This window comes from Diospyros lotus, chromosome 15, assembly GCF_014633365.1.
Source record: "Diospyros lotus cultivar Yz01 chromosome 15, ASM1463336v1, whole genome shotgun sequence".
NCBI lineage: Eukaryota > Viridiplantae > Streptophyta > Magnoliopsida > Ericales > Ebenaceae > Diospyros > Diospyros lotus.
The window spans coordinates 17,895,502-17,914,086 of NC_068352.1; the positions used below are offsets into that span (position 1 = coordinate 17,895,502).

Consider the following 18,585-nt stretch of genomic DNA (forward strand, 5'->3'; position numbering starts at 1 on the left):
GCTCATATTGGTATTTATATTTTGCTGGGATGAGCATTGGCATATTAGGAACTTTCTCTGAATCGTGGATGTTCGCGATTGATTGACATTCCATTTCCTTATTATTGGGTTACTTATAGGACAATGATTTTTATTTTGCCTCTATTACCAAGCTCTGTATGGGACGATGGGTTTGTGACTGTCTCATTGTTGGGCTATTTGAAGGACAATGAGCTTATTTTCTTCTCGTTGTCGAGCTATTAGCAGGACAATGGGCTTGTTGTCTCTTTGTTACCAGGCTATGTACGGGGCAACGGGCTTGTTGTCTCCACGTTGCTGGGTTAGGAGGGGGGCAACGTACTTGTTTTGTCTTCATTGTCGGGCTATAAGCAGGACAATGGGCTTTTTGTTTTTACCTTGTTGTCAGGCTGTTAGTGAGACAACGAGCCTGTTGTGTTTTCTTCGTTGTCGAGCTGTAAGCAGGATAATAGACTTTTTATTTTTACCTCGTTGTTGGGTTGTTAACGGGATAATGGGTTTTTGGTTTTCACCTCGTTACTGGGCTATATGCGGGGCAACGAGCTTGTTTTCTCCTCGTTGCTAGGCTATAAGCAGAATAACAAACTTTTTGTTTTTACCTTGTTGTCGGGCTGTTAGTGGGACAACGAACCTTTTATGTTTTTCTCTTTATCGGGCTATAAGTAAGATAACAGGATTTTTGTTTTTACCTTATTGTCGGGCTATTAGTAGAACAACGGGTGTTTGGTTTTCACCTTGTTGCCGGGCTATGTGCATGGTAACAGGATATTTTTTCTACCTCATTGTTTGGCCAATAAACAGGGCAACAGGCCTTTTTTTTTTTTTTTACCTCATTGTTGCGTTGTTAGTAGGACAACGGGCCTTGGATTTTTTACCTCATTATCGGGCTATACGCAGGGTAACGAGCCTTGGATTTTTCACCTCATTGTTGGGCTATAAGTAGGGCAATGGGCATTTTGTTTTACCTCGTTGTCGGGCTATTAGCGGGACAACGGGCTTTAGATTTTTCATCTCGTTGCTGGACTATAAGCAGGGCAACATGCCTTTTATTTTACTTCGTTGTCGGGCTATTAGCTAGATAACGGGCATTTTGTTCGAAACAAACTTTTGATTGATCTTTCCTTTCATCATGAGAAATGAAACAGACAAATTATAATGGACACAATATTGATAATCTACTGCACGAGAGAGTACAACAATTTTTTTTTTTAACGTGATTTAACCAAATATGCATACTTCCACAGTCTCGCCTTGGGCTCACATTATTAAGAATTATCATGCATACAGTTCATATGAGGGAAACAATACAATTTGGGATTTATGGGCAATTAGTCTTACACAGCTTGCTTGGTAATGGATAAAGTCTCTTCACTTTTCTTTCTTTTTGTGGATGACACATAACAAGTGTGTGCCTTTCGCTGATCCCTCAGACTTGTTCCATACCCTGAGGCATAGGAAATTTTATCAATAAATAGCAGGAAGAGACTACAACTCTCATGTCCTTGAGTAAGGAGCGACCCAAAATCACATTGTATGCAGCTGATATGGCTTTTAACCACCATAAAGTTGGCTTGTTGTGTTATACTCTGGGGATTGGAGCCCAGTGTGATTGGTAACTGAATTGAATTGAATACTGTGATAGTATCTTCAGTGAAACTGTATAAAGGGGAGGAGACCTTTTCTAGTCGGTCATGGACAATTCGCATTCGTTCTAAGCAATTCCAATAAATAATGTTAATTGAACTGCCGTTGTTCACTAGAATTCTCCCAATGGAATGTTTTGCAATAATGGTCGAAATTATCATCAAATCATCATGCGAGACGATTATGTCTCCCCTGGCAGCTGACGTGAATGTAATGGGGTTTTTTTATTCTCTTTAGTTTCCATTATCGAGTTGACTTGGTAGGTTAGACAGGCATAGGCCTTTTGGGAAGAAAAAGTGTCACCTGCCAAAGTTTCGCTGCCTAAAATAATGTGTATGGCTTGTGAGTTGGCTCATTATCTAGAGGGGGATCTCGTTCGTAGTCCCTCTTTCTCTCTTTTGTTGTTTATGATTATGTATCTCTTGTTTTTCAGGCCTCTCTTCCATTCTTTGTGGCTCTCTGTCGTTTCCCTCTTCTTTCCGTACATATCTTCATAAGTATCCTTCTCGAATAAGCATCTCAATCTAATTTTTCAATTATTGACATTGATTAGTGGAATGGCCATGAGCTCTATGGTATCTATAATACTCATCTTGATTCTTTCCTATGGGTCGATTCACCATTTTTGGAAATCTGATGAGGCCCAACCCTTTTATGGTTACTAATATGGCAGATCGAGGCTGGGTGAGTTGGACATAATGATTAAATTGAGGCATGGTTGCATCCAATCTTCGAGCTCTCTCTTGTCTCCGATTAATGTCTTCATTAACATTTCGCTCTATTTTTTTTCCCTATTCTCGATCCTCATCTATTGCCACAGTCCTCATTACCTTCGTATAATGTATGTATTTATTTTCCCTAATGTATGTATTAATCGTGTCCATTGCAACATGGCAGATATTGCCATTTCAATTGATAGGTCACAAATCTCGAGGGTGGCATTATGAAACTTGTCCATGTACTGGTGAAGGGTCTCTTTGCCTCCTTGTTAAATACTAAGAAGATACGTTGCATTTTTCTTTTTTTGACTATTAACAACGAATCCTTTAATGAACTCTGTCCTTAACTACTCGAATAATGAGATAAATGCTTCAAGTAAACTGTTGAACCAAGTCCGGGTGTGCCTTGTTAGAGTTAGTGAGAATGCTCGATACATAATTTCATCATCCCAACCATGAAGTATCATCAAAGACTCGTAATTCTAAATATGATCGTCGGGATCATCTTTGCAGGCATAGGGGGTAATTTACGACATGTTAAATTTTCTCGATAGTGGTTTCCCTAGTATGTTCTCAGTGAATGGGGATCTCCTTCTTGGTTGTTCCTCTACAATTGGAACCAATCTCTTCTGTTCAAACACTTCTTCTACCACCTTTTTCATATCATCTCACATACTCATTGTGGTATTATTTTTAGCCCCTATATTCCTTAGAGTCGAACTTGTAGTGGGGCTTTGCCTTCTTCCTGTAGGCGTACTTGCCATAGTTTCTTGATGTCTTCCCCTTTATGGGCTCCGCCTATCTCCTCGACAATTTTCCTCCCGATCTCGATTTTGCCTTGGAGAGGCATTAGTTCCACGTGGCGGGAGCTTCGATTGATTTCCTCTATTAGGGGAGAACCGAGAGTAAGTGTTAGGTGTGACTTCCTAATAAGAATTGATTTCCTCATCTCCTGGTTGGGCTTTTCTTAGTGGTGCAATCTCTAGTACAAATCTCTCAGTGTTGTAAGTAGTGCCATATTGGGGACCATGCTTTGAAGTATTCTCACCATATCTTGTAACGTTTGCATTCCTTCAATATGTTGCTACCATAATGTTTCATATTCGACCCAAGGGATTGTAAGTAGGGTTTACGTGAAGGGCTAGGCTGACCGTGACGTCCATGCTGATTGATCAGGGGTTGGAAGCCTAGTGGAGGTAACTGAGTTCCCATCTGCAGCTAGGGATCAAGGGAAGTTGATTGAATACTCCTTTGTCGCTAAGAGTCTAGTGGAGGCAAGTGTGCTCCCATTGGGTGCTGAGGGTCTCAAGGAGGTAGGCAAGTCTCCATACCTTGGGAAAGAGGTCGTCGATTACTTTTGGTGTTTGCCATCAATAGTATTTTTTTGTTTTGATTTTTTGTTCTGTTTCCCACAGACGACGCTAATTGTTGTTATCAAAATACAACAATTAATTTATAACGTAGAAAAAATGATCTTGATAATCTTGTGTGACAACGATTAAGAGACCTAGAGGTTTTGCTGCAATGATTAGGCGCTTTGATGAATGGGTGGCTTGTTGATGAACGGGTGCCCTCCAATGATTGAGAGGTCCTGGATGACCAAGAGGCCTATCAAGATGAATAACTGGTTAGGGGCGCGGGTCGAGATTTCCACGCAAACCTTCTAATGCTTAAGTTAGTTTTCGAGTCCTTGAGTGCGAGAATTGGAATTAGAGTGGCAGAGTGAGCATACCTGAGAGAGGAGGCGGTCTTCCTATTTATAGAAGAATGAGAGAGGGACACATGGCAACCATCTGGGGTTTCTCGAGTGGCATATTCTGAGTATATTCTCGCCATTTTTGTGACATATTCTTGGTATATTCAGTGTAATCTTGAAATATTCTTGTGAATCCCATGGAGGATCTTGGGTTTGGTTCAAGAAACGCCCTTGGGGGGGGGGGGGGGGGGGGTTGTTGACTACGAGGGAGGCTCTTAGGGGTGGATGGCCATTATGACCAAGTGGCCACTCGATCATGACCAAGTGGTGGCTACTCAGTATTTGGGCATTGCTTTGTTTTCTCTTGCAATTCTTTGATTAATTTGATTTTTTGCTCTTGGTTTGTGGATTTCGACCCATTTAGGTATGCATTTGACCTGGATATGAATATCCACTCGTAGATTTTGATGTAAATCTTGTTATTTGGGTCCGCTCCATATCAAACTGTCTACTACTACTGTTGGCGGGGTATATCATATATTATATTAGATTATATGATGGAGAATAACTTGCGACAAGAGAAAATGTAGTTTTAGTTACTTTGCATGGGAGTGGTGTCCGGTGCGGTGCAAATCAGAATATGGTTCTTACCTTTGAAGAACAGCACAGCACAAGGCTAACTGAATCTCTACTTTATGGAAGAAAAAGCATCTCTCTAGTGGCCGAAGGAATCCGCAAATGCAGAGGAAGCATACAACGAATCACATTCACGCATGCAGAGATGCTTTATCATTATTATTATTCTCCGATTAGAGGAGCGTCACTTTCAAACCTCAAGTCTTGTCATATCAACAAACAGAAACCAATCCACCTTATATATCTCTGCACAATGCGGATCCCCTCGCTTCACAACAACCAGGGGATTTTCAATTCCTGCCTGACACCATGAGCGGCCCCCTCTACGATCACCGGCGACTTCCTCCGCCACCACGGCATCCAATTCCTCTGCAAAGAGGAGGCTTCATTCCGGTCAGCGTTTTCCCCCTAAAATCAGTTTCATTACCAACTGAAATTTTCAGGCGATTATTTAATTTCCTAGACAAATTCGAGGTTTTAATCGGTGATTTTGCCGTAAAATCGTTGTTTGGATTGGAACAGGGGTTTCAGGGGCGCTGGATCTGAAAATTTTGATGAAATTTAATCCGTACTGGTCGATTTTTGTTTTGTAAAAGAGGAAAAAAGTTTGTGTAATTATGAGAGACAGATGATGCTAACGCCAGTTGGTGCTTGGTGTTGGTGCGTTTGCAGATTGCAGATGGAGGTTTCCTGGATCCGGTGATATTCATGGATGAAAGAACACCTTTAGGATATGGCAGGTAATTGCTATAATTAATTGTTGTTAAACCTACAGATTAGGGTTATTGGTTTGGTCAACTTAACTATCATCATCTAATCACTAACTATCAGTTTTTTAAATTGTAAATACATTACAGTTGGACTTGGAGGGAGGTGTGTTCTAACAAATTTGGTACAAATTTACAAAGTAAAAAAGACAAATTTTGTATTAGCATCGCCATTAGATTGAACAGTCAAATTTCTCCCGCACTTGAATTCCATGGAAATTGATTGCCCTCTCACCTCATGTTGTTCTGTTTTTCCCTTTTTCCAGCTATTTTTCTATTTCTATAATATTGACCTATTCAGGTTTTAGAATAACTAAATAATATAATTCATCTTTCAATTTTATATTCTATAATAAAATAGTCATTGTTTTTTTATTTTATTTCATAATAATTATTAGATTTTTAATCTGATTACAATTTAGTCCTTTTGTAAATATTTCATTAGATTTTGTCAAAACAATTATTACAGATACATAAAATAAATAAATAATAGTTCTCAACAGTGTCACTGCATAAATAAATAATTTGTATTAAAATTTTGATAGGTGAAGAGAAGAATTTTTTTTTTAGTCTTTTTGTAAATATTTCATTAGATTTTGTCAAAAATATTATTACAGATATATAAAATAAATAAATAATAGTTCTCAATAGTGTCACTGCATGTAACGCCCCGTAAATGCCAATTTAATTTAATTTTGGGGTAATTTAAATTAAAGGAAATATTAAAATAATTTGTTGTGATTTAATAAAATTTACTTATGTGATTTTAAGGAAATAAGAAATTAAAATAATTAATTAATTTGTTTTAGGAATTTCTGGAATTATAGGAAAATTAAAAGAAATTCAATAATGGGATTTTCAGAAATTTCGGGAGTTAATGTAATTAATTAAGTGGGTGATTGTGTGATTAATGGAAGTTTAGGGGTGCTGGCGTGAATCGCGGAAGAGGCCAAAAGTCACATTAAATATAACTTAAAACATATATAGGTTAGATGCGAGCGTGGGCGCGGGCGGTTCGCGCGCGAGGCGGCCAGGCAGCGGGCGCGGGATCGAATCCGCGGGCGAGCAGGCGCGAGGCAGTGAAATTCGGCCAATTTTAATTCAGCCAGGCGTCCAAAAACGACGCCGTTTCGTCTATGGCGGTGGCCTCCAGCAGCCACCCGCGCGCTGCCACGTGGCCGCGCCTCAGCCGTCGCTTTTTGCCTCTTTTAAAGCCCGAATTCGGGCACTTCTTTTGCTCAAACAGTGAGCAAATCTTGGGGAATTTCCGCGAGCAAGAGCTGGGAAATTTGGCGATTTTAAGGCTGAAAACTTGGTTAAATCAGGTTTAATTTGCATTTTAATTATCCAGGTATGTAGAGCAGCTAGTAATTAATATTCTGTACGGTCATAATTTCGTTTTGCGTCCAATTTTATTAATTTTGGCAAATAATTGGGATATTGCAGTTTGTATAATTTTTACTGCTTTTGGACCCAACGAGCCTAAGGATATCTCTGATAAGGCAAGTTCTTCTTACCTATCTCGTCGTTTCTGTCGTTGGCGATTTATTGGGCCTCCCTTCGTTTGTTTCGGCCATTAATTAATTATGAAGTTTTTAAACGGTTAGTTTAAGATTTAATTTATTAAATGGATCTCGTGGGTTTTATTCGTTGGTTGCCTACGGGGGTTTGTGCCACCCCCCTGCCTGTTGGGAATGATGCCGTACTCACCCAGGACTAGGTTCTTAGCGGTTCGGGTATTAATTGGATTTTTTGGTTATTTTCTGGCTGGAGCGGTTGTGCAGTGGGGGCTAGAATCGATGGTTCGGTGACGGAGTGACTGTCGTACGGACTACCTTAGGCCGCCGGCGAGTCTCTCCTACCCACTAACCGTTGACCGGTGCCAAGCACTGCTAACTTGCTTAGCCGTTATGTGATTATAGCATGCCTGCTTATATTTTATTCTCGTTGCATGGCTTGATGTGCACATGGGTACGGGCTGCATGTTGGGATTAACATGATTTGGTTATGCTTGGTCACGGGCATTTTAGCTTGATTATGATGCATCCAGCACGGGCATATGCATCGTGTGTGGCTTACTATATGGGCGGAGCATGGCCTGATGCTTGGATGTATGGGCGCCTGGTATCACGTTGATGCTCACTACGCCATTGCATTTTATGTGCATTGCATGGCTACTGATAGTATTTAGTTCTCGGACGGGAGTACCGTTCCGAGGGAGCCTATGGCTCGGTTGTCGGGAGTACCGACGTGGATACGGGTGACGGGAGTACCGCCCCGGGACAGTGCGCACAGGTTTGTTGAGGATATTGTTGCCTTCCAGGGCAGCGGCAGGTTGGTATGGGACTTGGGTGCCAGGTGTCTTGTGTGGGCCCCAAGGACCGGTATGTGCTTTCACTATACTGCACTGTTGTGTTGTAGCGTCTCATGACTTGTGTGTACTTGTGGGGCTGTGTTTGGGATGGTCTCTTCTTTTATTTATAGCCTTTCATTTCTTATAAACTTGCTGAGTCTTGCGACTCACCTTGCTTTCCATCATTCCAGGTAAGGGTAAAGCAAAGGCCGAGGGCGAGGATCGTTCCATTTAGCAGCCGGCCGCGTTGGTAAGGTGTACAGTTAGCTGCCCCCGTCATCTCTGATGTTTTGCTAGAGTCGCTGTCTTTTATTTTTGACTGTGCCAGGTTGTCATTTGTACCTCCTATTGTTGGCACAGGGTCTGTATGTATTTTTATATACTTCATGACCGCTGTATCAGCGGGGTGCTTGTGGGCATGCATGTTTACCGTTTTGCTTCCGCTGTTAAATTTCTTATTTATGCATGCCAGGGCATTTCTGTCTTTTGTCTATTCCTCTTCCCTTCTGTGAGCGCACTCGTTCGGATAGACCGGGTGGTTAGGATATCCGGGCGGGGGTGCTTACAATGTTGGTATCAGAGCGTCATTAAGTCTATTTGGGGGACAAGTAACTGTACACCAAGGCTGTTAGGTAGAGTTAGAGTGTTAGGACGTGTCTGTTATTACGAAATGCGTTCTAATTAAATCTGGTTGTCTAGGTATCATGGACGCACGACGTGGGCGAGGTCGTGGTAGACCGTCGGCACGAGGTAGAGGACACCTTGTCCCTACTCCGGAGGTTCAGGCTACAGGTGCGGGAGAGCAGAGACAGCCAGGGCCACCAGATATGCAGGAGACATTAGCGGGTATTTTACGAGCTGTAGATGTACTGGCAGCATCTCAGTTGCGACAGGAGCGCAGACATGATGATAGGACCGCTACGGCCCAGGCGTCGCATTCAGGTACGTCGGGAGCAGGGGACGGTTCAGGTGCTACAGTGCTCAGAGATTTTATGGCCTTGCGACCACCAGAGTTTAGTGGAGGCGCTGATGCGACGGTGGCTGAGGATTGGTTACTAGCGGTGGAGAAGCATTTGAGATCCATAGACTGTGCAGAGGCCCACAGAGTTCGGCTGGGGACTTTCTTGTTACGAGGTGACGCCGAGCGGTGGTGGGAGACCACCAGACAGAGATATGGCGATGGAGGTCCGTCATGGGCACAGTTCGTCGAGGCGTTCAATGAGACCTATGTACCAGCTTGGATCAGAGAGCAGAAGGTGTTTGAGTTCATTGAGTTACAACAGGGCAGTAAGACAGTTACACAGTATGAGACTGAGTTCGTGGCATTATCTCGTTATGCTCCTGAGTTAGTGATCCCTGAGTCGCGTCGAGTTAGCAAGTTTCAGAGGGGGTTACGACCAGAGATCCGTCATGCCATGGCTGGTATTGAGGCCCCTGACTTCCCTACGGCTGTTCAGCGAGCCCACGCGGTGGAGAGGGATCGATTGGAGGCCCGAGCAGAGCAGTTAGTCTTGAAGGGTGCAGGGAGCAGCGGTAAGAAGAGGAAGTGGGATGCAGGCAGCCAGAGTTCGGGATTTCCACAGTGCCGGCAGTGCGGGCAGAGACACCAGGGGCAGTGTCGGGAGGTACGTCGAGATGTATGTTATCGCTGTGGTCAGCCGGGGCATTTGAAGAGAGACTGTCCACAGGCGCCTAGACCGACTACACCAGCCCCACCAGCCCCACCAGCTACACCGGCCACAGGGCAGGAGATTATTTGTTTTCGCTGTGGACAGAGGGGCCACCGAGCGAACAGGTGCACCCAGCCAGCACAGAGTGGAGGGCCACGGACTGGAGGTGTGGGGCCTAGACCAGTTCAGAGACAGTCTGCACCTAGGACGCAGGGTGCAGGAGCACCATTACCTCTTCCAGCAGCACAACGCCCAGGACCTACAGAGAGAGTTCAGATGCAGGGACAGGCATTTGCAGTGTCAGCGACCGAGGCAGCTGAGAGCAGTGATATAGTGCAAGGTATACTTACTCTCTATGGCCATGACGCACGTGCCCTATTTGATACAGGTTCCACCCACTCTTTTATAGCACCCCATTTGTTGCATAAGATCCCAATCCCGTGTAACCCCTTACCATATGATTTATCTATTTCGACACCGGGAGGGACGGTGTTGTTGGGGAGTGAGATGGTCAGGGATTGCGAGATAGGGATTTACGACCAGGTATTTGTGGGGGATCTTGTTGTTTTGGCGATCCAGGATTTTGACTTACTGTTGGGTATGGATTGGCTCTCTCGGCACTATGCTCGGGTTGATTGTCGTCGGAAGGTAATTTCATTTGAGCATCCGAGGAGACCAGTTGTTACATACCGGGGTGTGAAACCAGTGGTGACTACGCCGATGATATCGGTTATGCACGCCGAGAGACTTATTCGACGTGGGTGTGAAGCCTACTTTGCGTTCGTGACCGTGATAGCGGGGGAGAAGAAGGAGTTGGCTGCCTATCCTGTGGTGCGAGACTTTCCAGATGTGTTCCCAGATGAGTTGCCGGGACTACCACCGCACCGGGAGATTGATTTTGCGGTCGATCTGATGCCAGGTACGCAGCCTATTTCCAAGACTCCTTACCGTATGGCTGCCAATGAACTGAAAGAACTCAAGGTGCAATTGCAAGATCTTTTGGAGAAAGGTTTTATTCGGCCGAGCACATCGCCATGGGGGGCCCCAGTATTATTTGTGCGCAAGAAGGACGGGTCTATGCGACTTTGTATAGATTACCGACAGCTTAATCAGGTAACAATCAAGAATAAGTACCCCCTACCCCGTGTGGATGATTTACTGGATCAGTTGCGTGGTGCATCGATGTTTTCCAAGATAGATTTGCGGTCAGGTTATCATCAGGTGCGAGTCGGAGATGAGGATATTGCAAAGACCGCATTTCGCACGCGTTACGGCCATTATGAATTTGTGGTCATGCCGTTTGGGCTGACCAATGCACCTGCAGTATTTATGGATCTGATGAATAGGGTATTTAAGGAATATTTGGATTCTTTTGTCATAGTTTTCATTGACGACATCCTAATTTACTCACCGAGCCCTGAGACACACGAGGCGCATCTGAGCGTGGTTCTGCAGAAGCTCAGAGAGGAGCAGTTATATGCCAAGTTTTCGAAATGTGAGTTTTGGCAGACCCGAGTGGTATTCTTGGGACACGTGGTCTCAGGAGAGGGTATCTCAGTAGACCCAGAGAAGACTAGAGCCGTGATGGATTGGCCGAGACCAATGACAGTGACAGAGATTCGGAGTTTTCTTGGCCTTGCTGGGTACTATCGACGATTCATAGAAGGTTTTGCACGGCTTGCATCGCCCCTGACGAAGTTGACAAGGAAAGGCGTCAGATTTATTTGGGACGAGTCTTGTGAGAGGTCTTTCCAGGAGTTAAAGCGGCGTTTGACTTCGGCGCCAGTACTGACGATACCCAGGTGTGGTGAGTTATTTACTGTTTACAGTGATGCCTCGTATGCAGGGTTGGGATGTGTTTTGATGCAGGACGGCCGAGTGAATGCTTATGCATCCAGACAGTTGAAGAGGCACGAAGAGAATTATCCCACACATGATCTGGAGTTGGCGGCTGTCGTGTTTGCCTTGAAGATTTGGAGGCATTATCTTTATGGTGAGAGAGTCCAGATATATACAGATCACAAGAGTCTCAAGTATTTATTTTCGCAAAAGGAACTCAATATGAGACAACGCCGTTGGTTAGAGCTGCTTAAAGATTATGATTGCGAGATCCTCTATCATCCAGGTAAAGCCAATGTAGTTGCAGATGCGTTGAGTCGTCGTGGAGCATCAGCTGCAGCTATGATGGTGCAGGAGTGGTTCTTATTGGAGCAGATGAGTGATCTTACTATCTCAGTGGCATCTGATAATCTTACACTCTATTGTGCTGCCATGAGTATCCATTCGGATCTTGAGGGTCAGATTCGCGATCGACAGCGTCAGGATGTGGAGCTTGTCGCGATTATGGCTGATATGGAGAGATTTGGTCCATTGGGGTACAGCCAGAGGGACGATGGCTTGCTATTGTTCCGTGGGCGGATTTGTGTGCCGAGGGACAGTGATATCAGGCAGAGGATCCTAGAGGAAGCTCATCGTTCTCCCTATACTATCCATCCTGGAGCGACGAAGATGTACCAGGGCTTACGACGTCAGTATTGGTGGAGCGGCATGAAGAGGAGCGTAGCAGAATTTGTATCGCGATGTTTAGTGTGCCAGCAGGTTAAGGCTGAGCACCAGAGGCCTGCAGGATTGTTACGACCTTTATCTGTGCCGGAGTGGAAGTGGGAACGCATAGCTATGGATTTTGTCTCAGGATTGCCACGATCCAGCCGGGGGTATGATTCGATATGGGTGATTATCGATCGGTTGACTAAATCAGCGCACTTCTTACCTGTCAAGAAGACCTATCCTATTCATCGACTGGCCAAGCTATACATTGATGAGGTGGTGAGACTGCATGGAGTCCCAGCTAGTATTGTGTCAGACAGGGATCCTCGGTTTACCTCACGATTTTGGGAGGCGTTGCAGAGTGCTATGGGGACCCAGCTGACTTTCAGTACAGCCTTCCATCCTCAGACTGACGGGCAGTCGGAGCGGACCATTCGGACTTTGGAGGATATGCTCCGCGCCTGTGTACTAGATTTTCATGGGAGCTGGGATGACCATTTGTCGTTGGTGGAGTTTGCTTACAATAATAGCTTCCAGGCCAGCATTGGGATGGCACCATTTGAGGCATTATATGGGCGGCCGTGTAGGTCACCGCTTTGCTGGACCGAGACTGGGGAGCGAGCGTTACTTGGACCGGAGTTGGTGGAGCAGACGACAGAAAAGATCCAGTTGATTCGGGCTAGGATGAAGGCAGCTCAGGATCGTCAGAAGAGTTATGCTGATAGACGACGCCGAGATTTGGAGTTTGATGTGGGTGATCATGTTTTCCTTCGAGTTATGCCGATGAGGGGTGTTCGACGCTTCGGAGTATCTGGCAAGTTGAGTCCTCGCTATGTGGGACCGTTCGAGATATTGGAGCGAGTCGGATCGTTGGCATACCGATTAGCTTTACCCCCTCAGTTAGCCCATGTACATGATGTCTTTCATGTTTCTATGCTTCGCAAGTATGTGGCAGATCCCGGACATGTTATCGATTACCATCCGCTCGTAGTACAAGAGGATGCGTCATATACCGAGTTGCCTGCTAGCATTGTGGATCAGAAAGAAAAAGTGCTCCGTAGTCGCACGATTCCCTATGTGAAGGTCCAGTGGCAGCGGCATACCCCAGAGGAGGCTACGTGGGAGCTAGAGGAGGATATGATACGACTTCATCCTCAGTTGTTTGCCTAGCCAGGTACGAATTTCGGGGACGAAATTCTTTTAAGGGGGAGAGGATTTGTAACGCCCCGTAAATGCCAATTTAATTTAATTTTGGGGTAATTTAAATTAAAGGAAATATTAAAATAATTTGTTGTGATTTAATAAAATTTACTTATGTGATTTTAAGGAAATAAGAAATTAAAATAATTAATTAATTTGTTTTAGGAATTTCTGGAATTATAGGAAAATTAAAAGAAATTCAATAATGGGATTTTCAGAAATTTCGGGAGTTAATGTAATTAATTAAGTGGGTGATTGTGTGATTAATGGAAGTTTAGGGGTGCTGGCGTGAATCGCGGAAGAGGCCAAAAGTCACATTAAATATAACTTAAAACATATATAGGTTAGATGCGAGCGTGGGCGCGGGCGGTTCGCGCGCGAGGCGGCCAGGCAGCGGGCGCGGGATCGAATCCGCGGGCGAGCAGGCGCGAGGCAGTGAAATTCGGCCAATTTTAATTCAGCCAGGCGTCCAAAAACGACGCCGTTTCGTCTATGGCAGTGGCCTCCAGCAGCCACCCGCGCGCTGCCACGTGGCCGCGCCTCAGCCGTCGCTTTTTGCCTCTTTTAAAGCCCGAATTCGGGCACTTCTTTTGCTCAAACAGTGAGCAAATCTTGGGGAATTTCCGCGAGCAAGAGCTGGGAAATTTGGCGATTTTAAGGCTGAAAACTTGGTTAAATCAGGTTTAATTTGCATTTTAATTATCCAGGTATGTAGAGCAGCTAGTAATTAATATTCTGTACGGTCATAATTTCGTTTTGCGTCCAATTTTATTAATTTTGGCAAATAATTGGGATATTGCAGTTTGTATAATTTTTACTGCTTTTGGACCCAACGAGCCTAAGGATATCTCTGATAAGGCAAGTTCTTCTTACCTATCTCGTCGTTTCTGTCGTTGGCGATTTATTGGGCCTCCCTTCGTTTGTTTCGGCCATTAATTAATTATGAAGTTTTTAAACGGTTAGTTTAAGATTTAATTTATTAAATGGATCTCGTGGGTTTTATTCGTTGGTTGCCTACGGGGGTTTGTGCCACCCCCCTGCCTGTTGGGAATGATGCCGTACTCACCCAGGACTAGGTTCTTAGCGGTTCGGGTATTAATTGGATTTTTTGGTTATTTTCTGGCTGGAGCGGTTGTGCAGTGGGGGCTAGAATCGATGGTTCGGTGACGGAGTGACTGTCGTACGGACTACCTTAGGCCGCCGGCGAGTCTCTCCTACCCACTAACCGTTGACCGGTGCCAAGCACTGCTAACTTGCTTAGCCGTTATGTGATTATAGCATGCCTGCTTATATTTTATTCTCGTTGCATGGCTTGATGTGCACATGGGTACGGGCTGCATGTTGGGATTAACATGATTTGGTTATGCTTGGTCACGGGCATTTTAGCTTGATTATGATGCATCCAGCACGGGCATATGCATCGTGTGTGGCTTACTATATGGGCGGAGCATGGCCTGATGCTTGGATGTATGGGCGCCTGGTATCACGTTGATGCTCACTACGCCATTGCATTTTATGTGCATTGCATGGCTACTGATAGTATTTAGTTCTCGGACGGGAGTACCGTTCCGAGGGAGCCTATGGCTCGGTTGTCGGGAGTACCGACGTGGATACGGGTGACGGGAGTACCGCCCCGGGACAGTGCGCACAGGTTTGTTGAGGATATTGTTGCCTTCCAGGGCAGCGGCAGGTTGGTATGGGACTTGGGTGCCAGGTGTCTTGTGTGGGCCCCAAGGACCGGTATGTGCTTTCACTATACTGCACTGTTGTGTTGTAGCGTCTCATGACTTGTGTGTACTTGTGGGGCTGTGTTTGGGATGGTCTCTTCTTTTATTTATAGCCTTTCATTTCTTATAAACTTGCTGAGTCTTGCGACTCACCTTGCTTTCCATCATTCCAGGTAAGGGTAAAGCAAAGGCCGAGGGCGAGGATCGTTCCATTTAGCAGCCGGCCGCGTTGGTAAGGTGTACAGTTAGCTGCCCCCGTCATCTCTGATGTTTTGCTAGAGTCGCTGTCTTTTATTTTTGACTGTGCCAGGTTGTCATTTGTACCTCCTATTGTTGGCACAGGGTCTGTATGTATTTTTATATACTTCATGACCGCTGTATCAGCGGGGTGCTTGTGGGCATGCATGTTTACCGTTTTGCTTCCGCTGTTAAATTTCTTATTTATGCATGCCAGGGCATTTCTGTCTTTTGTCTATTCCTCTTCCCTTCTGTGAGCGCACTCGTTCGGATAGACCGGGTGGTTAGGATATCCGGGCGGGGGTGCTTACACTGCATAAATAAATAATTTGTATTAAAATTTTGATAGGTGAAGAGAAGAATTTTTTTTTAAGTCTTTTTGTAAATATTTCATTAGATTTTGTCAAAAAAATTATTACAGATACATAAAATAAATAAATAATAGTTCTCAACAGTGTCACTGCATAAATAAATAATTTGTATTAAAATTTTGATAGGTGAAGAGAAGAATTTTTTTTTTAGTCTTTTTGTAAATATTTCATTAGATTTTGTCAAAAAAATTATTACAGATACATAAAATAAATAAATAATAGTTCTCAACAGTGTCACTGCATAAATAAATAATTTGTATTAAAATTTTGATAGGTGAAGAGAAGAATTTTTTTTTTAGTCTTTTTGTAAATATTTCATTAGATTTTGTCAAAAAAATTATTACAGATACATAAAATAAATAAATAATAGTTCTCAACAGTGTCACTACATAAATAAATAATTTGTATTAAAATTTTGATAGGTGAAGAGAAGAATTTTTTTTTTAGTCTTTTTGTAAATATTTCATTAGATTTTGTCAAAAAAATTATTACAGATATATAAAATAAATAAATAATAGTTCTCAATAGTGTCACTACATAAATAAATAATTTGTATTAATTGTGTCGCTCTTAGTTATGTTCTTCAACCCCAATTCAATATGTATATATAGTGGAATGAAATGCAAGGCGGTAATAACTTTGAAGTATGTATAAATATACAAAACTTAATAAAGGGTCGAAGTGCTATTTATAAAACTTAGCGGTCACACATTAACAAGATTGAATTGTAATAAATTTTTTATGGTTGTTATATGATAAATTAAAGTATAAAAGACTAATTTGTTACAAAATATAAATTTCAAGAACTAATAATGCTATTCACCCAAAGTATATGTATATATATTTCTAGAGTTATATAACATTTTACATACATCTTTATGTACACATTAACGTATTCTTTATATATATATATATATATATTTCTTTCAGTATTATATAAACTAGGCATTCGTTAAATACGTTCATTCATTTTTTGGATAAATATTATATTTATTCTAACTCATTTTTAGACATGAATATCTCTTATTGATTGACTTTATCATAATAAATTCTTTTGTTCTAATACCAACCTATAAAAAATGGTTAAGTAATTATTGTTACTATCTCAAATGTTGCATAAATGTTTTTCTTTTCAGTATCCTAAACATACCCAAAATATTCTAAACATATTTTTTTCAAGTTTTTGCATCGTTTCCCTAAAGGTCTCAAAACATTTAATACCTCATAGGAGCACATTTTTTTCTTTTTTTTACCTATTTTTGAAGATGGTTGATGAAGTAGAATTTATTGACTTACCCATCCCTAAGACTTAAGAGTTGATATTTTGTTAATGTTGTTGCGGGTTGGTTTCTAATGACTGTCTTTACCTTTTAACACAGACCATCTGCAATGTGGACCAATTTGATACAGCATGAATAATCCCTACAAATATTTTCTTAATTTTCTATGCCCTGTATATGATTTCATTTCATGTTCACAAAATGTGGACCAATTTGCAGATATCCTCCGGTACTTCACTTGCCAATTCAAAGTGCCCTCCATGGGATGGTAAGAAACATGAACTCCAGGCCTCAAATATTGATCCAGCAGCACAGAGACGTGCAAATTCCTACACGTCAGGAGCAGCCAAGGTTGAGCCAAGAAGTGCAAAACATTAAAGCCCTGAGCAAGCTGAGGAGAGAAATCTACAATCCCAGTCCTAAGGCAAAGACCATAGCAAGGAGACTCAACCTTTACTACAGAGGCAATTCAACTAATGGTTTGGGCCAGACTGAACCAGAGGAAGACGATGGCAAGAGGTGCGCCATCTGCTTAGAGGATTTCGAGCCCAGGGAGCCAGTGATGCTCACTCCCTGCAATCATATGTTTCATGAAGACTGTATTGTTCCTTGGCTGAAGAGCCAAGCTCGATGCCCGGTTTGCCGGGCTGCAATATCCGAGCAAACGAGGGAGCATCGGGCTGCACAGGTACCGCCTGCTGTTGGTTTAAATGATCAAGAGATTTTCGCAATTATAAGTGCCATGGAGCAAGGTTTCGAGTGGGGATGATAACCCACAGAGACGGAGAGATTAAACCACCACAACTACCTTTATTACAACCATATGTATGCATCTGACCTGATGCTCATCGACAACAAGAAAACCTAGCAAAATACGAAGTATGCAAGAAAAGCATGGAAACAACAGCAATAGAGAATCAAACATCCACAATTCTATTCAAAAGAAAGGAAGATTGAAGAGAAAAAGATTCAGCTTACATATTTCCAGATTTCACTACTGTATTCAACTTCATTGTTCATCTTCCAATATCCTATCAAGTATTGTTCTTATTCTGTAAAATCTTTTTAGTCTTATCGTAGCAAGATATCATTTTGAGATTCTTGTTGAAAGAATGTGCTAACACTTAACTGTAAATATAAGAGGACAAACTGGTTTTCAAAACTAAATAAAACAAGTAGCAGAATCAGATCGCTTCTTGTAAAACACAATGACAATAATTATATGCATGTAATTAAAACCATACACTATGAAAATGCTTGAATAGTATTAGTTACCTCGAGTTTGAATAAAATGCCAGTTACTTTTGTTGAGCATCTGACCTGAATCATTCGATCTCCCTTATTGGGCTCTTGCAAACCCGTCACGAACCAGCTCCATGTCCACTCTTAACCTGTCCTTGGTTGACCAAGCCACCCCACAAGTGTAGGGGATCAAGTTAGTCCACTTGTAGATAGCCATCGGAACCCTCGTCAAACTTGTGTTAGTCACGTCCAAGACGAACATGAATGAGAGCTAAGACTATTTTTCACTAATAGTTCATCTCATGAACTTAAGAAGCGGGCACTACAAGAAATTAGGGTTCCTGTGATAAAATATTTTGTCACAATAACTATGAAATTTGTCACAACATACTTGTTATAACGAAAATGTTTGTCATCATGTTAGTCGCAACAAGCTTGTTTTAATAAGTATATCGTGACAAAATTGTATTTTGTCACA

At 42.7% G+C, this 18,585-nt stretch overlaps 1 protein-coding gene and 1 long non-coding RNA gene across 3 annotated transcripts; both read left to right on the forward strand.

Moving 5' to 3' along the window:
- Positions 1 to 4,674: 4,674 nt before the first annotated feature.
- Positions 4,675 to 8,274, forward strand: LOC127792454 (uncharacterized). Of its 2 annotated transcripts, XR_008021133.1 has the most exons (4): positions 4,675 to 5,106; positions 5,236 to 5,281; positions 5,386 to 5,453; positions 8,025 to 8,274. It is a non-coding gene; the product is annotated as an uncharacterized LOC127792454 (long non-coding RNA). The 2 variants fall into 2 exon arrangements; XR_008021134.1 differs by lacking the exon at positions 5,236 to 5,281 and having other exon boundaries at positions 5,028 to 5,106.
- An 8,868-nt stretch (positions 8,275 to 17,142) lies between these two features.
- LOC127791609 (uncharacterized) lies at positions 17,143 to 17,634 on the forward strand. The gene has a single exon (XM_052321593.1). It carries the CDS (start codon positions 17,143 to 17,145, stop codon positions 17,632 to 17,634), a length of 492 nt encoding a protein of 163 aa, XP_052177553.1.
- The last annotated feature ends 951 nt before the right edge of the window (positions 17,635 to 18,585 follow it).